This window comes from Notechis scutatus, chromosome 7 (assembly GCF_049901735.1).
Source record: "Notechis scutatus isolate UNSWTSFEM ecotype Mainland chromosome 7, rNotScu1.2, whole genome shotgun sequence".
NCBI lineage: Eukaryota > Metazoa > Chordata > Lepidosauria > Squamata > Elapidae > Notechis > Notechis scutatus.
The window spans coordinates 28109030-28135205 of NC_142015.1; the positions used below are offsets into that span (position 1 = coordinate 28109030).

Here is a 26176-nt window from a genome sequence, read left to right on the forward strand (position 1 = left end):
ACCAATAGAAAGCCCACCAGGGGAGAGGGAAAAGCAAGGATTAAGGATTAGGCATAGAGCAGAAGGCACAGGACTTCTGCTCAGTATATAATCCCTGGAAAGCCCACCACCATTTACACTCCAATTACAAAAGGCCACCAGAAAAATCTGCCTGAAGTTGATCTGCTGGCTATCCAAAGAGAGACACTTTTCTCCTAGCAATCTCCACGATTGCCTCTGCCTTGATTAAGGAATAGAGCAGCTCACAAAATAATGTCGGGGACTAGATGAAGCAATGCAAAGGTGAGCCATTTTAAAATCTGCCTGGAAAAAAATCTTCTTGACTGCAGTGGGGAAAAATCAACAAAGTCATGAAAGATGTAGAAAAGAGTATATTTAATCAGAATTTAAAAACACAGTTAATAGCTGAAGGATGCACACCTCCAATCCTCTGCTATAATATGCATTTCATTTATTGGAAGGGCAACAAAACAGGTCCTTCCAGTCCGAGAAAAACTGCTCTGGACCACCCAGAGGGAGAGATCTGCCTCACAAAGGAGAGGCCTGAGGCCACTTGTAGCACCAGGCATTGGGGGTGGGGGGGTGGGGAGAATTTTGCTGCCTGTTTAGACGCCTGGTGATCATTGTTTAAAAAGCAACCCCAGAGAGAAGGGTCCAGTTGAAAATGGAGGTGGGAGAGAAATTTAGCTTTCTTCTGGCAGCTTAATCAAAGGATATACTAACCATTTGCAAGGAAGAGTACATTGGGCTATTGCCTGCTCTCATTTCCCCCAAATCTCGGTTTGCCTTCTGGTGTTGCTGAGAGCATTGAAGAATATGCCCAATGAATACGCCACCAGTGAGGTCAGGTACACAAGCCCTTAAGAAAAGGGCAGAAACCAGGGGTAGAAATGAACTGCCAGAATTCAGAAGCACCTGGAGAATTGGACTTGCTCATGACCTGCTTTAGTCTCTGCAAAGACTGATTTTGTAGTTCATATTCTCAGTTGCTGCAGGAGCAGAAACACACTGCCAGCACCCTCAGCAGCCATACCTGAACTGGGGATTCTGTGGTGTGGAAGGTGACAGTAGAAAGAGGAAGCTGAGCAAGAGATAGGAGAAGACTCATGTGTTTCAGGTGGGCCCTTTGTTTCTCTGGCTCCCTAAATATGGACAGGTAACCTACCAGCCACCTTTCTCCATTCAGCACACAACTTCTTTTTCTTTCACACTTGTGACATTCCCTGGGATGGAGAATCTACAAAATGGCTGGAATTAATTTCCCAAGAGAAATCTGGCTAAGAATCAATCTCTGATTGCAACCCAAGAAAACATGTGGAGGCTGTTGGGTACAGAGATATAATATATATTGTTGTTAGACAGGTGGGTAAGCTTTTTGCAGACAAGCAGGATTTTTGTCCATCTAGAAGTGGTAGACCTTGATCTGATTGTTCTCATCCAACCCAAGCTGCACCAAACCGGAGCCACTGCTGGAGGAATGTGAAGCACTCGCCAAGAAAGGGCTGGCAACTTGAGTGAAGGAAAAGCATAAGAACATGGCGACAAAAACTAGAAAGGCACTAATGGGACACTGGCCACAGCCAGATGTGGAAGAGAATTTCCCTTGAAAGAATTTTTTTTAAAACTGGGCTTTCTATTGCCATGCGGCTGGTCACAGACCGAATTGGAGGGATAAGTTTATTTAGAAAGATTCAGGGAATCAGGATTAATCTGAATCTCCCCCAAAAATCAGGATTTAACCTGAAGCAAACGAAGGGTCAACTAAATCACTCAGAAGCAAATCTCTCCTAACAACTCAGGAGAAACTCTAGAGAGAAGTATGATCTGCAAAGGAATGTAGAACAGAGTCTTCCCACCTGTGTTATCTGCCCTATTAAGAAAGAAATCAGCATGGCCAAAAAAAAAAACCCACAAAACCAAACCAGAAATTGAGGGTTCTGGATTGGGCATGTCAAAGCCCAGATCTAAATCCAATTGAGATGCTGTAGGTGATTTAAAGCAAGCTGTGCATGGTATGAAACCCCTAAATATCACACAACCTAGCAAATTCTACATGGAGATGTGCAGAAAAATTCCTCCTAGTTCAGGACTGTCAAACTCCCAGCTGGGGGTGCTGGATACGTCACATGCTGGCCATGCCTATGCCTGGTTTAGTGAAGGCGGGAAAGTCCCAATTCGTCACATGATGCTGTTGTGACAATGTGAGTTTGACACCCCTGTCCTAGTCAAAGCCAGAGACTGGCAGATAGTCTACTTGAGGTTGTTTCTGCCACGTGGAGAAAGACCCACTATTGGAGCCAAGGTTGCACTTGCCATTTCCACTGAAGGAAAATCTGTTAATTTTTGGATGAATAACTGACCCCAAAGTCAAATTTTCATTGTTTCTTTGTTCAACTACATCCCCTTTACTTTTACATATTGTTATAGTCAAGATAATGTATTGATAAAGCCCACATGTATTAAAAAAGGGTGTACTTTTGCACATGGGAAATTTGCAATTATGTTTATTTAAATTACAGTGGATGACGATGCATGCATCCTCTTTATCAGTATTGAAGATCAAATATCTACAGGTTGAACTATGTTGAAAAAGTTAAAACTTTCAGTGGGGTGTGCTTATTTTTTCACATAACAACAGGGCTGTGAAAGGAGGGAAGGATGCACAACTTTGTTTTCTACAGCTTAATGAGAAACTGGATGAGCAAATCTGATTGAAAACGAGGGTAAGAAACAATCTACCTGCCAGCAAAAGCCCACAGCTGGGTTCTAAACTCCTCTCCTGCCCCCATGGATACAAACTGTAATGCAGATTAGTTTTACAGCACTTGGGCACTATAGACCCAGCTTATTATTTTCAGTGCCTCTCAATCTCAACACCTTTTTGGGAATTGGCTGCAGTGGGAGATATCAGTCAGTAGCTATGAGGCTTAAACAGGACAAAAGGATACCTTTTGCAATCATGCTTGAAACTCTCCAGCCATTTCTTATTGGCATCAATCATGCGCTGGATGTTTGGCTTCTCAGCCTTGGAGCCCTGAAAATGAGGGTGCTGGAACAGGCAGACTTGCTCGCTGTTGGGAAGTAGGAGGTGGGCAGAATCAACCAGGAAAAGAGGTCAAGCAACAGACAAATTGGTTGTATTCAGGCAACAACCTTAATCAGATCAGGTGGAGACCAAGGAGGCCTGTGGGGAGGGTTTTTGCTCTTCTGAGAGCACAGTTGATGTCAGAACAGCCTTAATTCTCTCTAGAGAATATCCTGCTGGCTTCCTCAGATCTGCGGAGGACATCCTTTCTCCCTCCTGAGCTAGAGGGAAAGAACTGCAGCAAATTGTAAAATGGCTACTCTAAAACACTCCCCAGGAGACAGATTTTGTTTTGCGCTAGCTGACATAGTCAGATCTAGTCAGTAAGGCAAGACACAATGATCTCAACTGACATATCAGCTTGGATGTGAGAAGATTCCTTACCCAGTTATTAAGGAGTCCAGCTTGTCATCTTGAGCACCGAGCCCACCACAAGGCAATGGAAACTTCCCTGAACAGAAAAGACTACATTTACAAAATATCAAAGAGTTTTCCATTATTAGAACCATACAGAGACTAAATGCAAGTCATATTTTTCATTCAGTCATCAATCCATTCCAAGAGTTTTGGACTTTTCTAAAAAAATCCATTAAATTGTATTACTTATTCCAAATCTAGTCTCCAAGAGCTGGGTGGATTTGTTTAGATGCTTCCATCCCACAAACTCCTTGTTGGACAAAAGATGGACAAAAACTAAATTAATTTTGGTTCAGACACTGAATGTTCTTCAAAAAAGTCCTTTTAGGAAAAATCTTTTCAATAACTAAAATGTTCTCTTTAGTGCTATTACATCATGTAACTCAACTCAGTTCTCATCCTTAAACTTAGATCAGTCATCAATCAGGAAAGGAAATGGATTGCTGACTAATGAATAAATAGAACACATTTTACTTTTAAATAAATTCTCAGTTTTTCCTTAGAGGGAATCATTGCTACAAGTTCAACCAACCAACCTATACATATACCTGTATTAAATAAGAGCATCAACAACTGTGAGCTTGCTGCTTTGCACACCTTTTGAAGAAAAGGATTCCACACCATGGACCAAAGATAACTGAGTCTTAAATGCCTCTCACTTGTAGATCTTAAATCAGTTCTCGAAGAGTATTGTATTTCTGCTCATACCCCATTGATAATTAAAAGCAAAGGTGATAAAACAACTGTAAAGAAAATTCCCCATGTACTAGGCTCCAAATAAAAGCTTCTACTAGGAACACGATTTTTACAAAATGCTCAGAATGCTCTTGGGATAGAAAACAAAAACACCCAAATGAGAAAACCTCAGGCATTTACTTTGAAAGAAAGTCTGAAACAAGACAAACAGCTCCTAGCACAGTTGCAAATTATGGCGTCACGCCGACTCTCAATCATCCAAACCCTACTTCCGGAATCTACCAATCATGCCTCATCTTTGGTGAGGGAAAGTGGGAAAGAAGGGAGAAAAACAAGCTCTGCTGGTCCTTTCAGCTGAAACACTGAGCCCTTCAACCAGGATTAGAGTTCAACTGGCATCAAAACTCTTTCCCCAAAACAAGTTGGTGACTCAGTGATTCAATGCCAGATTGGGCTTTCGGACAAAAGAAAGAAACAGCTCAAGAATCCATTCTTACCTGGGAAATACTTGCGCCATTTCTCCATCAACATACTGTCCACAGACTGTCCGCTCACAGCTGCAGAACCGGGACCAGAATTACACCAGACTGACTGAAGTCCAGCAGAAGGTGCAAATGGTGTGGCCGAATAGGCACGTGCCATGGAGGTATAAGCAGTCAGGGGAATTCCATCCCTGGCCAGTGGAGCCAGTGACTGGCCTTGGGTGGAAGCAAAGAGAGGCTGCTGGCTGCTGAAGGTACTCAGGAGACGAAGGACACAGTTCAGGTCACTGGTGATGTTTTGTAGTGACTCAGCCAAATACTGGATCTTGTCAAAGGGAGAAAACTGGACATCCGGTTTCAAGTCAGCTACTGTGAAAGGGAGGGGATGGAGGGAAAGAAGTATTGATTATTTACTGGACAAAGAATATAGAGGTAGTAAAGATCTAAACCCAGAAAACTAAAACCCAGCCACAATTCAGAATTAAAACCTTCCTGTATGGGGGTGGGGGTGGGGGGGCAGTAGCTTTCTAGAATATCAAAGTTAGCTATTCAGACCAATTTAATCCAGCTATTCATCCATTGCACAAAAACTAGAGGAGAAAAGACCTCATCAAATCCATCAAGGAAAAATGGCTCTTGGGGAGAGATTTTGGGGGAAGCTTCTCCTGCAACTCTGTGAGGGAGATGACAGATAAATGACTGGGCTTCTATGGCAGGATTTCCCAGTTAAGGTTAGGCAGGTACAGAGAGAGAGGGAGAGAGAGGGAGGGAGGGATGAAGAGCCTTTTGGTTGCCTTGTTACAATAGATCCACCTTTCTCAAAGTTTCACCGCATTGTTTTCATTGTTCATTTGTATTCATTTTGGACTTTTAAAGAAGGAATGTATATTAAGATTACAGTAAAGGGGTGTGTAAATTTAGAAATTTATTCTATAGCAACACTTGTGTAAGGAAACACAAATCCTGACACATGCCAAATCTTTTTGGCAAGTGGGAAAAGTGGAACTCTGGATACAGTGTATCCCAGACCACCAGTCTCCAGCTTTCCAACTGGGTGGCCAGAATTCTCAGCAGCTGCAGACTAGCACTGCTTCAATGGGAATGAAAGGCTACCCACCGGGTTCCCAAAAATGAGTGTAAACTCACAGATTGTAGGTTGTAGGATGCTGGTCTTAGCATTCATCCCAACACTTACTTTTGTGAAGAGACTGATCAGCACTCATAAGGCTACTTGTGTCTTCAGAGTCACTGAGGTCAAAAGTCACCATTTTCTTGCAGGCCACTCCCTTGATGGTATCTTCATCAGAAAACTAGTAAAGAAGAAGGGGTTTTCCTTGCTGTTGTGCCTCAATAACTCAGGATAAAAAAATAAGCAGCCACTCGTCACCAGGCAGGGCCAGGCCAGCTTGCTTAGTTTCTTTGGCTAGGCCAAAACCAGCAATTGAACCAGGTGTTCACAATTAGCACGATCCCCAATTGGGTTGCGGGTTACTGGCAGAGCCAGTGACTGAAGCACCCCAGCCACCTTGTCCAGCACCATCTTCTAAAAGCACACCTCATGGTTAGATCTCAAACGATTTTGAATAGGCAAAATGATAAGTCAATTTCCTGGCTGATTACATGGCAACAACAACTAAAAATGAGGCCTCCCCACACCCTGGGATGTAAAGAGGTAAATAAGAGAGACCATCTCTTATTGTCCCAGAGGGATAGGCAGCTGCAATGGCACTGAGGAAGACTTAGGATGCTTCCTTGCTGGCTCTGACAAAGGTACCTCTTCCAGAAGAGAGGATTCCAGCTGGCTGAGCCTCTCTTCTTTCTTCTTCAGCAGTTCCTGCCCTTTCCGCATGGCAGATTTCATTTCATCCAGCTGCCTTCCTTCCTAGGGGGAAAGAAAGTCGAGGAAATTTTGTTAGGACTGATTTAAATATTGCTGCCATTGTTATCTGACTTTAAAGTCCTCTTGATAACAGTGTCTCCTCATCTGTGAGCTGCTGCTTGCAGGGATGCAAGTGTTGCGGGAGAGGGGCGGCTCAATCTTCTGGAAGTGGCTCGCAGTGTGACTCATTGCAAAGGCAGAAGGGGCAGCCCTTCCTCGCTGCACGGCCACTTGTCCAGCTGCCAAACTGCAGTAAGGCACAATCCAAAGCAAGCCAGATGGTTTCCCCTTCCTTGGTATTCTCAACCCCAAAGGAAGCTTTCTACCACTATCTCCCCCTTCCCCCTCTTCCTCAAGACAACAAACCAAGTTAGTACCACCTGGACGAGTTATTCTAAAGTTCACCTCAGGCTGATAGTTTCAAGAACTGCCTTGCTTTGTGTAGCTCACCACTCACCTCTTCCAGGTTCCTGCGCACTCCCTCTAACACCTGAGAATGGCCTGAGTCTTGCACAGTTGGTGTTCCCTGTAGACCACCATACCAGTGTTGCTTTGCTGCTCTCAAGGCCGTCCGCCTTTTTCTCATGGAACGAGTCTGGCGCACCAAGAATTCCTTCGCTGTCTTCAGGGAAGCTCCCTCAGAGGAAATGTAGTGCCGTACTCTGTAAGAACAGGAAGGGGGAAATATCTGAGCTTATAAAGAGGCCAAGTTGCCACTCCCCTCAGTCCTGTCCCTATCAACTTCCAAAGCCTGTAGAGTCACACTACACGTATAATTATTTCTGGGTGCTGATAACTTTTTTTTCACTTACTGGTTCAGGAGAAGGCTGTTTTCTTCATTGCTTTTTGGTATTTCAGATGTCATTTCTCTGGAGGAGGGCTTTAGGATTAAACCATTTTTGAAGTTAAGTAACAGGCAAATGAAGCAGAAACATCAAGAACAAATATAGGGTGTGTTTCCTTAATGGAGGGAGCTTAAATCAAAGCAGTGGAATATTAGGTAGGCAATATTATTTCCCATCTCTTCTGGGCCAGAGGACCTTCTTCCTGCTTACTGGTATACCTACACCTGAAATATCCTGTCTGTATGGAATCAGACACTGATTTCTCTCTCCCGGATGGCAGCAGCAAAGGCCTCCCTTCTCAGCAGCAGAGGGTGTGTTTTCACATTCAGTCACCATAGAGCCAAGGGGAAATCCCACACATTTTTAATAAAGCGTGCTTTTTGAGGTACTCCAGCCCCTACATACCAGGCCCTTCCCAAATTTCAGCCTCCCCCCCAGACTGCAGTTCAAGCCATATTTGAACACACACACACCCCTCCCAATTTCAAGATGGTGGAGGAAGTGACTGTGGGAATCTCATCTCAGTTTGTGGTTAGTGTGGCATCCCTCACAAAAGCTTTTGTCTTTCCCATTCCTCACCATCCATTCAATATTGGCTCTGTCCTTTTATAGGCAGAATTGTAAAAATTCATGCACGTTGAAGGCATTTTGTAAGAATGCTGCCAAAAAACTATTTGAATGACATGCTATGATATATATTGTTTTTCTTGAGCTATAGTCTCACTGTAAAGTCCAGGCTGATCTGTGCCACTGAAAGTTCATTTTATGGAGCAGAATATTCCCCTTCTGTCTGGTTCCTTCATCTCTGACCCTACTTTCACTGACCTCTGGACAGTCCCCTTGTAGGTCTTCCACTCGGAGCGCTTCTTCCTTTTCCCTTGGAGAAGTTGCTTCACTCCATTCTTTATTCAGTTTCTTTAGCTGCTCTTGCTTAGTCCTGATGGTCTCTTCCAACTCACTGAAAGTGCCAAGGAATAAGTCAGATGCCACCCAGGATCTACATCTGTACTTCTGGACCGCTCTTCAGAAGTGGCCAATTCTTGTTCAACATTTGGAAAGTGAACATTGGGAAACATTGCTGAATTCAAGCATGGTGGCAAATGGGCCTAAAACATAGTGGGCACCTCCAGGTCAGTGAGCCAAGTAGCTTCCCATTCTTCCTAGATCCTGAGAACATTCTCTACCAGTTGGCGGCATAGCTCTATACGTATGTGTCACGTGGCTTATTACCACTTAAAGCCTGATCCAATCCTGCTTGTCTAGTGAAGAACAAATCTCACCTGGTATGCCTCTCCAACTGTTGGCTCTGTATCTGTAGCAATTCCACCTGAGACTCCAACTTTATTTTCTGATCCTGGAGTTCTGCCAGAGCACTGTGCAGCTGCTGTAAGGTATCTTCAAGATTCTCTTGTACTTTTTGAGACTCCTCAAGGCGGGAATGAGCAGCTAAAGCAGCCTCCTGAAAAAAAAACCAAGGGGGGTGGGGAGAGGGAGAGTCTACAAGATGCAACTTTAAATATCCAACTGACATGTAAAGTTTTTTGGCTAAGGTTAGTGCATCCTTGGCCACAGATAAAGATGAGCAGATACTCGACTGCAGAAACTCATCCTGCCAGCTTGTTTCTATTCTACAGCTGCCTTCCCACTCACATCTAGAGAAACGGGCCCCGATTGTGTGAGTTGCATGCTAAGTCCTTCAGGCCAAAAAATCTGTTGACTTCTCTGGGCAAAACTTCCTCCCTACAACTTTAGAAAGCTACTTACCAGAGAACAACACAATCTCCTAATTCTCAGCATTAAGGCAGCCCTCAGCTAAAGAAGACCAGCTGAGAGCCAAAAGATGGAAACCTGTACCTAGAACTGTACTACTCCTGCCTCTCCTTTTCCCTCCCTCCCTCCCTCCCTCCCTCCCTCCTGCCATTGACATCAACTGTGGAGACTTCCCTTATGTCATCCTAAGGAAAAAGAGATTCCTAGCTCATTGCGAGAGCTGCCAATGCATACATTTCTTTCTTCTTCAAGCTGCTTCTCTTCTTCTAGGACCTGCTGCCTTTTCTTCTTCCAGACTTCCTCCTGCACACAAATGAGAAATCATCTGAGTAATCTGGGAAGACCACAAAATTCCTCCCTCGGGACAAAGATTTACAGGGGCTAAGAAAGTGGACTCGCCACCAGCCCTCCATATCTGTTCCAGAGCACAGATTGGCCAGAAGTGCACCTTGGACAATTTAGGGCACCAAAAACTGAATACAGTAAAATCTCATAAAGATCAAGAGCTTCTTAAGTTTCAGCTCAGCTCTATGCAGGAAATTCTACATCAAAGCTGTGCCAATGTTCTTCCTCTAGAGGAGAAACTGATAAGCCAGCAGAAAATAGTGGAAAAGGCATTCAGATAATGGAAGTTTTCCGGAAAGAACTCATCCAGTCCTCCCAAAAGATACACGTGGAGATCTGTGTTATGCGTTAACTAACAGTCTGAGGGGCCAAGCTGTAGTCTTCCCCACTGGTGTGATGGGCTACACAGTTGTGCATGTGTGTGCTCACCTGGGCACAGAATTGAGCTGCTTTTGTCTGGGCATCTTTAGCTCGGAGCTCCAGCTCCAGTTCTGCATCCTGGGCCTTCTTCTCCTGTAGGAAGAAAGCCAGAAGAGATGCAACCTCCTTGCCAAGACCCAGACAATGAGGATGCCTACGTCACAAGGAATGACAAAAGAAGAAGAACTAAGGTGCCAGAGGAACAAGAGAACCCTTTCCTTGTAGCCATGGGAAATTCAAGAGGAGGTCCAAGAAGGTAGGAGTTACAGCTAGAGAGTCAAGCTCTTGAGGAAGGACTGCCAGGGTCTACTAGAAATGTCCTTTTCATGGGCAGCTGGGCCCCATGAGTTCTGTTATTTTGGATGCTCTATTGTTAACAACTAAGAATCTTTAATATAATTCAGTGGCATAAAAGTCTGATAGTCAGATAAATATATAAAAATGTTTTTAAACTAGCTCCATCTCTTCCTTGGATGCTGTGAGTAAAATAGCTATAAGCCTACTGGAACTTTTGCTGGGCATCCAACTTATTAGTAACCTTACCTTGTCCTCGTGTTGCATCTGAATCCTAGCTAGAGTCTCCTGGTGTATCTTTTGCATTTTTTCCATCTCTCTAGCATGTTCTTGCTCAACCTCTTGACGCTTCTCTTTCAAAAGATCACTGAGCTACAGTTGGGTTAAAGGCATCCAGATTAAACTGATGTTATTCCCACCATCATCACACACTTACAACAAAAAAATGATCCAAAACTGCAGTCAAGGAATAGCACACCACACGTGAGCTATTGTGACTGGCACAGGTGTCGTGCAAGTCTAAATGGCTGTCATTATAACTATAAAGGACCACCCGCCTCCACCCACCTCTTCAAGAAAGAACCTGGGGCATTCTGGGTACTACCTACCAGGTATGCTAGAACAGAAAATCAGCTCTACAGGATGACCAGAATGGCGCTAGGTTGAGATTGGCTATCATAACCTTGCAAATCTGTGATATATGCTCCTTCCTATACTCCAGGGAATCGGGGAGGGGATGCCTGAGCCAATTCATAATTTCTTACTTCCCAGACTGATTAACAACAATCCCACCTCTCTCTGCTCTGTCCCTGCCCTACGCACCTGCCCTTAGATTGTAATGTTTGATTTTAGTTTATTTATGCTTTAATGTACATGTATAAATTCCTTTCTTCAGGACTGTAAACCTCCCTGAGTTACCCTGTGGCAAGTTGGGTGGCCAATAAATTTAATAAATGAATAAAGAAACAAACAAACAAACAAACAAATAAATAAATGCACTGAGAGGGAAGCATAACAGTCTGACTAAGATCCTCTGTCAGTGCAGACTTGATCCTGCCTATTAGAGACCACCTTGTAAGAAGTGTGGCATTTACTCGTTACCTCTCGCTCATACTCTGCTACTTGATGTCTCTTTTGCTGAACGTTTTGCTCCACACTCTCGAGCTCCTTCTGAAGTTCTTCTTTCTCTCTTCTCTGAGCCTCCATTATTTCCATCCGGAGGGTCAGAATAACCTGGCCAGGAGATAAAGCAGGAGCCTTCAGGGATCTCTAGCCAATGTGTTGGTGTACAACCCACTGGAGGATTTTTCCCTAGCTGGTGGGAAAGACCAGTTGTTTTTCTTAAGCTAACTATACTTCATTAAGTATTTAAGTCACCAGTAAGCCTTTGTGCCTGCATGAGGAACTTACAAAGCTCCATAAGAGTTTACCCAGTGTCTCCCTCTGCCCTCAACAGTGCTCTCAAGTTTTAAGTGTGGCTTCCTTGCAATTTCTGGCTAAAAAGGCTATGCTCAGGGAAATCCATACTCTTCTATCTTGAGATATTAGGATTTTAAAAAAAGAATTGATCTGCTTGACAAGAATTCCTAAGAATCCCACAGTCCTCCTGACACCCCTAATACTAGGCAGACATAAGAGACACAGTATAAACATACAAATTAAGGGGGGAAGAGATTTGTACAGTTGCCAGCACCTCAGAAAATAAGTTATAGCAAAAACAACAATAACAAAAAAACCACCAAAAAACACAGCCATCAAATAAGGAAAATCTGAGGGACAGCAGTCAGTGGTCTTGGCCTCAAAACTGTTCTACAGGTGTTAAAAATTCACAGATGAGGTAATGCATGGCAGACAGTATGCAGGATGTACCTATGCAGCTTGTGAAACTGGGATGAAAAGTGGAGACCCCAATGCAGCTGCAAGAACAAGGGCAAGGTTTGCTCCATCCCTTTTGACATGGATGCCTTACCTTCTGGTGCTCTTCTGCTGTTGCAGTTTTCTGTTGCTGGATATCTGCTGCCAGCTGCACCTGTAGTTCCTGCAGAGCCTGCCAAAGGATCAAGAAGATAGCTTGTAAAGAAATCAATTTATAGCTTCCAAATTAGAAGACTGGCAGATATTCCTTGTCTATATCCACAAACAGTTGTCTTCTATGACCAGTGGTCCCCAAATTTCCTCCTGACTTGTGTCCTAATCTGCCTGTAGAATATGTCTCCTTAATTTTCTTTACTAGTTACAAACAGGGATGGAAAACTGGTTTTGCACTGGCAGCCAAATGCTTTTTGCAATAATGGTAAGACCAGAACTACACAGAACTTACCCAATATCATGCAGCAATTCCATCATTGATGTCAACACCTGAACATGGAAATGTCCATTGTGACCAACCTTCTAATACTGTAAGAGACTGCTTTTCTATCATTGCTAAACATTCTGAAGGAGTTTGACCAGGATGAGTATCAGTTCATTGAGTTAATTTCTTCACGGACATATTTCCTAAGAATGATTCCCCCTTTTGAGATCCAGTACGCCTGTAATTTTCACAGGGTCCACGCATCCCATTGGAGCACTGTTGCCAGGCAGCTCCAATCTTCTGATTTCCCAACCCCTGGGAGGGGTGAAGTGGGGCATACTCACCAGTTCCTTTTCTCTGCACAGCTTCTCCCTCAGTTCATTCAGGGCCCTCTGGTTCTCCTGCTCCAGTGCCACCAGTTCAGCCTGCTCAGCCATTTCAGCCTCTTTTTTTATCCGTTCCAGAAAAAGCCACTTCTGCTTTTTGAGCTTTTCTCTCTCCTGTTGCTGAAAGGATTCTAGCTCCTCTTTCAGCTGGTTCAATGCAGCTTCTTGTGCCAGCCTGAAAGAAAGTGACCGAGAGATAGCAAGAAGACTTTTCTAGCTTTCTCCAGAGAGCCCTTGCAGGCAGCAAGCTGAACTCCTTGGGATGCCTTGCCCCCAGAAGCCCCCCTTTGCATCAGCATTTTGACCAGGGTGATCATATGGCCAAGGAAACCCCAAATTGGAATTCAAGGGCAGAGAATCGAGAATTCTGTCACCAGAAAATAGCATGCAAAGTTGCCAAAGTTTTCAGCAAAATTGTTTTTCTTCTTCTTGGTGATGGTGGGAGATCTGCCAGTAGAGCAATAGCTTCTGTAGAGGGGAGGGGATTTTATAACACACCTCTGGGACCAAGTCATGTACAGCTATGAGCTCTTCCAGTTGTACAGATTTTCAGGGACAGAGACTCACAATTTATCCGCTGAGTTTCGCAAGAAACCTCCAGCATCAACTAGTAGAGGAAGATGTGCACGTACAGAATGCAAGCCCAGAGACCAAGGACGACTAGCAGTTGGCGGTGAAAGGTTATTACCCTGCTTTGCTCAGCTCTTTATCAGTCAGCAGGTTGCAATTCAAGGTGCCAGTCATCACCTACACAGTCCTACCTAGGCTAGGGCCAAGATATCTGTGGAGCTGCCAGACTGTTCCTGCTTGCCCTACCAGAGAGGGCTGCTTTGGGTCCCTTCTACCAAAGAGTATGATCTTGCTGGGCCCGGAGTCTTGCCTTCTTTCTTGCAGCACTTGCCTGTGGAACAACATCCTTCCAGAGTTCTGTATAGCCCCAACTCTCACAGCCTTTCATTAGGCACTAAAGTCCTTAGGGTATAAAGAGTATAACGGCATGAAGTCCATGTCCATATGTATAATTTAAAGAAATATGTAATTATTGAAGTTTGCTGCTTAAGTGAGATGAAACTGCAAGATCAATCCTATCTTACCCATAAGTCCAAATGCTTTTATCTGACATAAAAAGCAGTCTCACCCATGAGACAGGGACCTTCCCATCCACAAATGTTTCAAACTATGGAGAATGCACACTTCAGCAGTGCTAATCTAGACATAAGGCTGACTCCAGTCCTGCAACCGTCATCGCGTCTTCCCCTGAAGAGGACAATAAGCAGACTTAAATGCAATCTGGTACCTGATCTTCTCCTTCCCTGCCTCCATCTCAGAATGCATCTCAGTGTGGAATTTTTGAAGTTCCACTTTGATCTCTTCCCTCAAGCGTATCTCTTCTTCCTGCCTAGTTGTCTCCAACTCAGTTTTCAGTGACCTAATAGATAAGCAAATAGTGAATTGGGGTAGCTCCTAAAACAAAAGGAACACCACCACTAAAGTCTGCAGAAACCTTCAGCAATTTAAAGCAAAAGCCAACTACATGATTTCTAACTAAGGAAGATACATGAATGAGTAAAGTCAATATGGCTCTAGAGAAAGATTTTAAAAAGTCCATCTTGCATGTATTTTGGGATCAGCCTTGGCAACATTTCTTGAAAACAGTTTGTTACCAATCAGTTTCTGAATGCAATTCCAAATGCTAGTTTTAACCTATAAATCCTTAGAGGGCCTGATTCCAGTTGTCTTAGAGGCTGTTTCCTTCAGAGGATATATGCCTGGCCTGTGCGGTCATTGACTGACCACAGGGCAGTGACTGTGCATTGATCAGACTGCACCTACAATATGAGTCTAGTTTCAGTCAGCATGTTTCAAGGAGAACTCTGGGATATTGATCTCCTGGAATGAATTGAGAGGTACGCAACCAAGGTGATAAAGAACTGGGAAAGAAAAAAGGTTTGAGGAACAGAGGTGCTGGATGTTTACCATGGAGAAGAGAAAACTGTGAAGAGCTGATATAGAAGACAGGCAGAATTGTTCAAAGTTCCAGAAGATGGAATGAAAAACAATGGAATAAGGTTTAGTTGGACATCAGAAAAATGGGAGAGAAAACAGATTGCCTTTGGGAAGAGGTGGAATCTTCACTAGAAGCCTTTAAACAGAGGAGGCTATGTGACAATCTGTCAAGGATGCTGAAGGAATGAATTTCTGAACTATGCAGAGGATTGGATCAGATGTTTAATCCTTTCCAGTCCTGACACTCTATATTTTAACCACTGGTAACTGAGAGTCCATGTAGTAGAGCACTGAAAGTATTAGACTGAAACCCAGCAGAAGGAGATTCTTCACAGGTCCACAGAGATCACTCAGCGATTTCACTGCAGCTCCCCTGCAGCTCCCTGGGCTGCTTTCATGGGAATAAAATAAAGGAAAATCCCTACATATGGCCCATTCAGCTCCGAGAAGAAAAGCAGGACATAACGTAATAGGAAAGACAACTGCCATGACTCTCACAAGTAAAACAAGCAGAGTCATGTTCAAAACTTACTACTTCATAAGTTATTCTGGTTAAGAGAGAAAAGATGCATACAACCTCACTGCAGGAATAGGGGGGAAATGGGAGATAAACAACCAAAACATCAGGCAATGCAAGAATTAAATGCTGATATACACCAGAGTCCTACACAGAGGACAAATCAGTACCAATCAAATCCACAAGTCATGAGTAGCCCAGGGGAAGTGTCAAATAGCTGTGGTCTGTATCGAACAGATAAGTTACATAAAGGCAGTCAATTATTCTTTTAATGGATGAGCTTTTCCTAAAAGTTTCTAATTAAGTAGCTTCTTTGACATTTTCTGTTGGGATTTGGGATCTCAATGTTGCAACAAATAGTCCTTGCCTCCTTCTGGGAAAGAATTTAAAAACACCAAGACTTTGGACTTCCACCCTTAATCTATGTGACTGAAGATAAGCACTACTGGCATTTATTTGGGCGGGGTGGGAGAGGAAAACCAAGTATCCATAGTATAGATTCAAAGAAACTCACCAAAGGGCAGACTCTTGCTGTTGATGTAACACCTGGATCTCTTCTTCCTCTCGCTGTTGCAGTTCTTCCTGCAAATTCTGAACATGTATCTGTTTTTCTTCCAGCAAATATATGTTTGTTTCTTCCACTTTGGTTATTTCCTTCAGTGACCCTCCAGTATGGACATTCCATGGCTTTATTGGGTCAATTTCAGTCTCAAACTGCCTGCTATTAAGAGAAACAAGTTCACACCAATTATTACTTGAAATGGACCAGGGTAGAATACAGAAGCCTAAAAAGACCTGATGCAGAAAAAAGACCTATGAGCAAACGGAAGCCTATTTAGGACAATTCTTCATCACTCAGCAAGGCAAGTGCCAATTCATTCAATTTTGATATCCTCAGGTTGCTTCCAGCGCACACCAAGATGCCTGAACAATCATTTTAATCTGACGTGCTTTCATCTTATACTTTTATCACTTGCAGTAATATCACTTCTTTCATCTGCAGCCAATGAGCTTCTCAAACAGGAAGAAACCCAGAGGATCAAAATATGCAAAGGGATCAGAAAGCACTCTTTAATCAATTGTTCAGCTCAGTATAACATTGAACTGCTAACTGCACACTTACTTACTTAACTTTATTGTCATTGCACCTCGTACAATGAAATCAAACACCATCTTCAGTTGGCTGTAACCTTCCCCATTAAGGTTGCAGCAGGGTAAAATCCCTAGGGCAGAGTTGAGGAAGGGAATTTCCCTAGATGCTTAGTTGTATACATACTTTCAGAAAAGGAGAAGAGTACTTGGAACACACTCCTTACAAAATACTGAGGTTTACCGTTTAATATCAGGATCAAATAACAGTACCACATTCTATGAATGGTCTGAACACCTTTAAATGCAATGTATCTTGTATAGTTTTAATTTTCCTAATCATCTGGATTCTGGATACCAACATGGGGGGGGAAGGGCTAACCTCATACAATATAAATGGCTTTTTGTTAATATGTTCATTTTGTTTTCCTGGCTTGTTCAAAGTTTACAGATATACCTTAGAAGCATCAGAATCGTTATTTGTGGGAATGCCTTTGCAACTAGTGTAGAAAATTTATTTACTGCAGAATTCAGCAGCCAACTGGTCTCTGGAAAGAGTCAAAAGAAGGTGTATTTCATTTATACTAAAATATTATTCTGGGAGAAATTCCAGGTATTGGTTATTACCCTTAAGTCCCTAAAAGGCATTCAAGTTACTTTTTTTTCTAGAGTATTTCACATTTCATCCTAATCACTGAGTTGATTTAAAAAAGCTATTCCTATAGATACCACAGCTTGTTATGCAGGGATTCAAGAATTAAGCCTTTTCAGCAGCTCCTCCTGGTCTCTGATACGATCTCCTTGTTAAGATGAAGGAACCTACCTGCTTTATTAGAATTTAAAAAAAATGTTTTGCATGCATGTTTTTGAGCAAACTTTTAATAATTCTTTAAATTTTATTTATCCATATTTGGTTTTAAGCTTCCCCCCCACACTATAAAATTAGTGAGATGCAAGATGAAAGAATCGGTATTTAATGATGAAAGAATCGTTAAATAAATAAAATGCACAACGTTGCTACAGTCTCTGTTCTACGCTTACATGCGTTGGTGAAAACCAATGTGCTTCAGAAGCTGCTGTTATTTTCAGGGACAGGACTCTCTTAAGAGACCTGGTTAGATTTGGGGCTTCCAGCAGCCCAAGACAATGTTGCTGGCCTTTAAATCCATCATCCCAGAGTATGAAAAACGGCTAACTCTCCACCCCAGCCAAATAAGTGGCTCCAAGTGACAGTCCTTTACAGTTGACCCCTCGCAGGCAGTGCTGCCACAAGGAGGGCGGAAGAAACAAGTGGGGACAGAGTGGAATTAAACGAAGCAAGCCTGCAGAAAGTCAGGTCTCGGGAGACGGCTGTGCAACGATCATGCTTTTTGCAAAGGATTTGGGCTTCTATACCTCTCTTCTGCCACAGCAGATCCACTATTGTGCTCCTCTTCCAAGCTGTCTTTGTCTTCATTTTTCTCCTGTGCCAGCCAATTTTTGTCCTGCAAGAGAAAGGAAAGATGGAAGCTTTGCCACAGCTCTGTATTTCAGTGAAAAGGTGATGAATATCACAGATCCAATCTGGACAAGAGATTTCTAGATTTATGATATCATGATCTGAGGCAAGATTTTACCTACTGTGGAACCAACAAAAAACAGTTATCGTAACACAGTTATGTGTGTGAAAAATCGAAAGGAGTTTGAAATATTTCACACTACTACAAAAGCAAATGAAAAATAAAGGAACTGATGGAAAAGACTGAAAGGAAAAATCAAGAGGACCAAATCACTCAATAAAGCCTGGAGGATATTTAAAAGTACAATAATCGAGGTTCAGCAAGAATGCTAAGCCCAGAAGAGGCCAGCACGACTCTTTAGTCATATCCAGAAAGCTTTAAAACTTCAGAAGGGTTCTTTTAAGAAAGTTTGCCCTTAGGAGAACAGAAAGAAGCATAAAAAGTGTATGACATGCAAAAAGAATTTCAGGAGTGCACATAGGAAGAAATGTTAAACATAAAAATTTTAAATATATATTTAAAGCAGGAAACTGCAGTTGGGTCTTAGATGATGAAGGAGGAAAAGGAATATTCAGGGGCACTATAGAGATTAGTAAGAAATCCAGTTAGGTTTTCTGTCTCTCTTTGCTATTGAGTGGATATCTTGGATTGACTTTCACAGGGAAGAACCAGAACTGTTGAGCAAATTGAGATGACAAGATACTCTAAATCAGGGGTGTCAAGCTCAAATTCATTGAGGGCTGCATCAGGGTTGTGTTTGATCTCGGGGGGGGGGGGAAGGGTTGGCATGGCCAGGGTAGGCGTGGCTAGCTCAACGTCACTCATGTCGGGGGGCCAAGTGCTGGTGTGGTGGCCCAAATGCTCTGCCAGCGAAAACGGGCTCCCGAGCTCCGTTTTTGGTTGCGATGGCCTCCTGCAACCCTCTGCCAGCGAAAACGGAGCTCAGGAGGATTGCACATGGCCCTCACAAGCTCTGTTTTTGGCTGTGATGGCCTCAAATAATTCCCTCAACACTATCCAATTATTTACAAAATCTGCATTACTATTACTATTAATCTTCTCATCATTCCTTATCACCCATCCTCTCCCACTTGTGACTGTATGACTGTAACTTTGTCGGAGCTTGGGAGGAATGCGCACGGCCCACACAAGCTCCATTTTTGGCTTGGACAGCCTCCTGCAACCGTCTGCCAGAGAAAACTGAGCTCAAGAGGACTGCGTGTGGCCCACACAAGCTCCATTTTCAGCTGCGATGACCTCCTGCAATCCTCTGCCAGGGAAAATGGAGCTCCAGAGGGTCGCCTGCAGCCCAGGGCCAGTCCTTCACTGTTTTCAGGGCGGTCCCATGGGCCAGATTCAGCCTGCGGGCCTTGAGTTTGACACCCCTGCTCTAGATTATTTGAAGATATTACAAATAACAAATAATTTAGTCCTCATGGCATCTACCCAACAGATCTTAAAATAGTTCAACTGCAGACTTGCTGACTTCCTAGAAAAAAACATGTAATCCTCAAACTGGGCACAGTGCTGGAAGGTAGCAAATGTAGCATTGATTTTTAAGAAAGGACACAAGAAGATGCAGAAAATTAGTTTAATGTCTACTCTTGAGAAATTGGCAGAAACAAAAAAGCATAACGAAGAAGCCTGGTGGAAATAAAATCTGTATGGATTCCACAGAAATAAGTCCTGACTGCCCTTTGAGGTAGGCCATGTCTGAAACTTGCACTAGAGAGTTCCTGGCATCCTATTTTATTGTTAGAGGATATAATATCAGAATTTGAAAGTCTGACCAAGTTTCTTTTTCCCTCCCTCGATGCCCAAGAGAGTCAAGGTGGGGCACTCTTGAATTTCTTCCTTATCCCCTCCTGTCTGAGGGGTAAAGTTGATATTTCTGTAATTGCTGTTGCACCCCTACTTCAAGCTCTCTCTCTATACTCCTCTGCAAATATTGCCTCAACAAATAGCCAAAGTTTCTGAGGTGTCAACAAACATGTGAATTGAAGTAGTTCTGTGATGTCATATACACGGACTTTGAAAAAAAAGTCACTTATCAAAGGGACTTGGGTAAATTTCTTGTCCTCGATATGAAAAGCTGTTTTTTGATGGATTACCAACTGGTTAAAAAAAAATCCAGCAACTTACTTCCTCTTTCAAAGTGCTTTCAGTGGTGGCTCGGTTCACCCCAAATTTTGGACTGTTTAGGACTGGAGGTATTTCAGCCACGTCCAGGACTTTTTCTAGAATAAGATTCTGGAAACCAAAGACAAAAAAAGCATGTGTGTAGAAAAGGAAAGCTATCCTAGAGACCATTACAAAACCTAAAACCAACACAAGGTTGCCGAAAAGCATACAGGAAAACAAAGTATGGGCTCTAGACGACCTGGGATATTTCTAAAAGGACTCCATTCCTAAATAGATTGTTCAGGAACCAATGAGTCCCGAGTTCAAAGATGTCATTTCAAGGTAACAACTTGGTTTGGGATAAAAAAGCAGCTCAGTGAAGAACTAGCTTTGAGCACAGAATCATAGACAAAAGGAATCCAAGCGAAAGCCTCCCCACCCAATGGCTTTCATCCTCTACTGGAACGCATTCAGAAAAACATACCAGCTCCTCAAGTTACAGACACTGTTCTCAAACTGCATTTTAAAAGACAGAAGGGTTTTCCAACTGATCAGTTGCTCAGGGTTCCTCCTAACTTTATTAATTCCCCCCTCATTAACTTTAGTCAAACTTTCCTGCGGATTAGGATGTTGATGAGCTGCCTGGATGGGCCAATTCAAGGTGCTGCTTGGTGCTTCCTGGTGCTACACCAGTTACGTTTTAAAGACAACGATGAGCAGTTTGAATTGGGTTTGGAAACCTTCTCTTAAGCAGCACAGTGACTTTAGGGTTTAGTTACCTGGTCTACAAAGGGCCCATCGTGAAACCAGGCAACTACTGCTTTTCACAATAACTATATAGTTGTTGAACCACATAAAACACATTTAGGACAGATCAGAAAGTGTCCCCCGTAGCATTAAATGCACTCTTGCCCTGTTTCTTTTACAGGAACGCATCACCCTCCCTTGCCATCTGGGAGCAGATTTCCCAGGCTCACAGAGGCAATGCCAGGAAAGGCTTTTTCAAAGATCCTTCTGGGATACATTATGAAAAAAACCACGTTCCCTTCAGAGATATAGCAGACGTGTTTGACGGAAAAAAAAATACTACCTCACTGACTTCTTTCTTCTCTGTCACATCGGATATCAAGTGAGGCAAACAAGCTTCCTTTTCCTCATTTTTTGATTTTAAAGTATTTTTTACGCAGCTGTTGGCCTACCAAAGGGAAATCAATCAAAATATCAGTGCATTAAGATGCAAAAAGGAGCCACAAGGCCAGTCCAACCTGCAGTCACGTGCCTTGCGATTGTTCAAGACAGCATGCTAGTCCTACAGAGTTTCTCCCATTTGTTTTTAGGGAGCTGTGAAGAGCATTGGTTGAGACAGCCACAATGTCACATAATCAGGACACAAGGCTCTCTTGGAAAGCCTGGACCAAAGGAGGGAAAAGAGAACATCTGGATGGGCATTGTGAGTGTTGGAATATTGCTGCCGTTGACACAATGCAGCAGGACCATTATAGTGTTATTTTTTCAAGAGAGGAAACAAGTCTTCTCTCACCTTTATTCACACTATATATATCTTGACCATCTCTCCAATCTTGTCTAGTATTTTAATTGTAATCTACACCTTTGCCAATTTTACTCTATTTTGAAGTTCCAGTCACACCACCAAATATAATATTAAAATGTAAAGGACAAAGTAGCGATTTCAATCATTTTATATGAAATCTTTTTTCAGCTTCATAATGTATCAGTATTTTCACCAAGCTACCCAAAAGGATCCTGAGATCCTTTCTCTGGTTGCCCACTATTGACTGTGTATGCAATCAGGATAGACCTTTCTCCCACCGGGCATCACTTTGCACTTGCATACGTTAAAAGAAATGTACTGTTTTAATAGCTGTTCCCCAAGCTTAAGTGGGTCCTTTTGGAATTATTGAAACACTTTGCTGCTCACTTTTAAGCCCAGATAATCTCTGAACCAGTTAACAATATAAACATTTCCTTTCTTAGTACTATCCAATAGGGGATATTCCTATTCTCTCTTCCCAGTTCAGGGGCCAGTCAATAAGTAGGAAGCTGTGGTTCAAATCCGAACCTTACACCAGTTACTCATTCTTGGTCTAACCAGCCTTCAGAATATTGGTGTCATGCAATAGTTTATAGTGGGGGGAAATCTGTCTTCTCAGAGAAAAGACAGATTGTAAATGCCTATTGCCTACCTCTTCAATCCAATCTCTGTTTTTTGGAAGCCCAACCCTGGAGGTTCCTTCCATCAAAATCATATTGGGCATCAGCTGCTCTCCTGCCTGGTTGTCTTGGAGGATGCATGCCTGACCTTCACGGGGCTTCAACCTCTCTCCTTCAGGAACTGCTGCTTCTACTGCTGCCGTTTCTTTAGTTCCTTCTCCAGCAACATCAGGATGAACAGTCTGATCAGAATCAAGCCCTTTGCTGCAGTCTTTCTGACCCCTGAGAGACTTGGGTACACCGGATTCTGCTCTCCTAGATTTCTGCACCATGTGGAGGACATGTTGATAGAACTTCTGATCCTCGGAATAGCACTCGCTAGCTGACTGATTGTCTGGGGAGCTCTGTGCTTGGCTATTTATAGCTTCCAAAAATGGTCTTTGGGGAGAAGGCAGATGCTTTGTGGGATGTTCAGATTCACAAGAGCTCTGTAAATCCCAGGAGAAATTGTCTACTTCACCCAAGACCTGAGAAGCAAGGTGGTCAGACAGGCTGCTAGCAACACTCATGCTATTACCGCTGTCCGATTCTATCTTTGGATCGTGTTTTTTCCCCTCTGTGAGTTGACCTGGTGTAGGAGATGACACTTCACTCCCCAAAATTCCTGTCTTGGCTCCAAGCTCAACAGAACCCTGCAGCTGAGAATGAGGAACAAGAGTCTCGATCTGCCATGGGCTGGACTCTGTGGCCTGGCATTGTTCAGAAGGGTTCTTTTTTTCCCTTCTCTCCTTTATTCTCTCCAGAGGCCTTAATATTTCATTTTGAAAATAATGGATGTCACCTTGTCCCTCCAAAGTCCCAGATGAGATCAATGTGAAAGCAGCAGCAGAGGGAGAAAGCTGCATTTCCTTTTCAACACTATGCAAGAAGTCTTCCTTCCTGACTAGTCCATCTCCCTCCGCATGGCCTTTCCCATGGTCCTCACCTTGTTTTTCTCCCTCTAAGAACAGCTTTTTCTCCTTGACTCCCCCCAGGGCTAACACAGTCATAGCACCTGCTATAGTTTGAGAGGGTTTCTTCAGTGTTTGGAAAAAAGGCTTTATGAAGTGGATACTATCTACATCCTCAGCTTCCAAGTCTGATAAAACACCACTAGCAGCTGCACATTTGATTTCTGTATTTGCATCTTGTTGTGCTTGATGATTAATGTCTGACCGGCTGGAAGATGCATTTCTTCCAAGAATTTTCTCCACATCTGCAAGGATCTGTTGAGTCCGGTTAGATTTTTCTGGCAGAAGAGGTTGTAGTTTCCCTGGGGCAAGGCTCGATAGCAGCCTGGACAAATCACCAGCATCTGAAATCTTTCCCTTGGCGTTTTTCAGGAAGAAGTCATTCTCTGTTACCTGGCTACCCTGTTGCTCTAGGTCAGGACTACCATGCTCTGAATACAGGACAGGAGATGATACTCGATAAAAGGACGTTGATGGAAGAATCCCTGATTCCGACTGCATCTCCTAAGTAGGCAAAAACCATCAGGTTACTGATCTTGTAAACAGGCTAAGTTTCCTTCTAAATGAGCCATGCAAGGAAAAACAACCCTGCATTTCTTACTCTTGCTTGCCAGAGGAACCCACCATGATGGTTGGTAGACTTTTGATATCAGCTTGGATATGGTAATTGGCTGTTTGAATGACATGCACAGTTACAATAGCTTTTTTTGGGGGAGATTCAAGGCAAACCCTGCCAAGTCTTCAGCACCAGAGACTGAAAGAAACACCCATGAAATAAGAGCAAGTGCCAGGCTAGAACCGGCCTCTACATTTCTGGAATGGTTTAAAAAGCTGTACAAAACATACTGTTCTCTGCAGTTATTACTTAGGTTTTTTAAAAAAAGAAATCTTTCCCAGCCATGTCAGGAAAGGGTTAAACAAAACTGAAAGTGGGAAAGTCTTGACTACTGCTAGTCAGGTGTAAAGCCCAGCTCCTTTACCTCATGGGGAGACAGGTCTTTGGAGGGAGGTGTGGAGGTGAAGAACAAGAACAAAATGAGAAACCAGAAAGGTTTTATCTGTTTCTCGGAAATGCTTGTTCAAGTACTCACCACAAGATGCTTCGATGGGTCTCTTTCTTTCTTGTCCTTTTTCTTTTCTGCCCTTTTCTTCTTTTTCTCTTTTTTTTTAAGACCTCCATGTTCCAGAATTTTTTCCCTTTCCTGGATGACAAGTTGGCGGTAGCGCTCATCACACGGATGGTCCCAGGTCGACTGGCCATTGGCAAAATTGAAGTAATATATATCGCCAGTGATATCTTGACTGCAGACAGAGAGGGAGAGAGCAAGTAGCAACCGCTCAGGGAGACCCTCCCTGCCCAGGAGAAACTGGAGCCCCCCCCCAGGAGAGAGAAAAGAGCAGGACAGGACAGGAACTAGCCACCAATGGAATTTGACGGAAACCCCCTTCTCCTCGTCACTGCACCCGAAACCGGCGCCCGAGTCGTACCTGACACCCAGGCAGGAAGACATTTGAAGGCCCGCGGGGGGGGCTGGGCCGTTGCGGCGCTTCCCGGGACCGGCTGACACGGCGGTCAGCACCGGCTCTCCGGAGTACCTCCGCCCGGCCTCGCCTCGCCTCGCCCCTGAACCTCCAGCTAGGCTGAGCGGCACCATCGCATCCGCCCGGGACATTCGGGGCCGCCCAGAACCGCGCCCGGGAGGAGGAGCGGGAGCGGCGGGCAGAGCTTACCACGGCTTCCACTCGGCGGGCAGCGGGGCCACGATGCCCTCCCGGGCCAGCCACATCAGCTCCGGCTCGTGCTCGGGGTCGATGCCCACCACGCGAGCGAACTCCTGGATCTCTGCGGGAGAGACGCACCCGGTGAAGAGACCCCGCGGGGCCCCGGCTGGCCCGAGGAGCCCGCGCGCCCGCGCGCCCGCCCACCTCGCTCGCTGGGGATGTAGCTGTCGTCGTAGTCCTCCTCCAGGATGAGCTGATCGCCGATCCGCAGGGCGGGCCCGGCCATGGCCTGCAGGGGAGGGGGCGCCGAGCGGGGACCGCGAGCCCCGCTGCCCCAACGGAAAACTCCCGCCCCCGGAAAGCGACGCGGCCGTTGCCATGGCGCCGCGCCGTCTCCAGCGCCGCGCCGCGCCGCCCTGCGTCGTTCGGGCGCCGATGGTGGAAGCGGCGGAACGAAGCCCCTCGGGCCGCCCGGGTAGAGGGACTCGCATGGCCGTCCTTTCACCGTGGCGAGGCGGGCTCCCGATCCAGGCGGCCCCGCGTCGCGGGGGTTTCATCTACCCCCCCCTCACAAAAATCATGTGGCGGCCAAGCGGCGACCGCTGCCCTTGCCCCGGTGCCCGCTGGCCCGGCCCGCGCCGGCTGTTTTGGTAGCTGCAGTTTCAAATGCCTTTTGCAAGCTTTGGCAAAAGCTTCACTGAAAGGAGTGGAAGAAGAGGTAAGGTTGGAGGTTCAGGAAGGCTGGACCCACACTATTGGCTCCACCATGGTTTTTTTGGAAGGGATGCAGAACACCAAAGTCATTTGTCAGCCAAGTCACACCACTTTCTTCTCTCCTGAAACTTTCTGTCTTTAAAAAGATGCAGTCTTCTTTGTTTTTCACCATTTCTGTAGGTTTGTTTACACATTAATTGGTGAGCAATGGCATCCCTATGAAGAGAAAAAAGAAGCAGCATTGAGCCACAAACTTGTGGATGGGAGGGCACAGTTTATAGTCTTGGGAAAATTGTACAGCAGGTTAGGAGGTGGATATTTAACCCACATCCAACATTTACATAATAAAATTGTTTTTGTTATGATCTTCAAAAAACCCTGCTGATTTCCTTGTTTGATGTATTGGATAGCAC

The 26176-nt window shown here is 44.2% G+C and overlaps 1 protein-coding gene across 8 annotated transcripts in view; it reads right to left on the reverse strand.

The window, feature by feature from the left end:
- The window catches only part of CEP164 (centrosomal protein 164), a 31297-nt gene extending 5914 nt beyond the window's left edge, over nt 1-25383 (reverse strand). The window contains exons 1-25 of one of the 8 annotated variants that reach the window (XM_026680955.2): nt 25254-25383; nt 25059-25170; nt 24419-24629; nt 22350-23831; nt 21236-21340; nt 20167-20274; nt 17921-18009; nt 15951-16157; nt 14210-14341; nt 12871-13087; nt 12203-12280; nt 11335-11466; nt 10483-10605; nt 9949-10032; nt 9409-9477; nt 8685-8863; nt 8230-8362; nt 7372-7439; nt 7017-7221; nt 6455-6562; nt 5876-5990; nt 4696-5049; nt 3470-3536; nt 2949-3071; nt 359-1502 (exon numbers count right to left, since the gene is read on the reverse strand). In XM_026680955.2, the coding sequence (XP_026536740.1) occupies nt 1403-1502; nt 2949-3071; nt 3470-3536; nt 4696-5049; nt 5876-5990; nt 6455-6562; nt 7017-7221; nt 7372-7439; nt 8230-8362; nt 8685-8863; nt 9409-9477; nt 9949-10032; nt 10483-10605; nt 11335-11466; nt 12203-12280; nt 12871-13087; nt 14210-14341; nt 15951-16157; nt 17921-18009; nt 20167-20274; nt 21236-21340; nt 22350-23831; nt 24419-24629; nt 25059-25170; nt 25254-25335 (4683 nt within the window). In that variant the 5' untranslated portion in view covers nt 25336-25383 and the 3' untranslated portion in view covers nt 359-1402. Of the gene's footprint in view, nt 1-358; nt 1503-2948; nt 3321-3469; nt 3537-4695; nt 5050-5875; nt 5991-6454; nt 6563-7016; nt 7222-7371; nt 7440-8229; nt 8363-8684; nt 8864-9408; nt 9478-9948; nt 10033-10482; nt 10606-11334; nt 11467-12202; nt 12281-12870; nt 13088-14209; nt 14342-15950; nt 16158-17920; nt 18010-20166; nt 20275-21235; nt 21341-22349; nt 23832-24418; nt 24630-25058; nt 25171-25253 lie in introns of those variants that run through there. The other 7 variants (XM_087970240.1, XM_087970241.1, XM_087970239.1 and 4 more) reach the window with 7 other exon arrangements.
- Between the last annotated feature and the right edge of the window lie 793 nt (nt 25384-26176).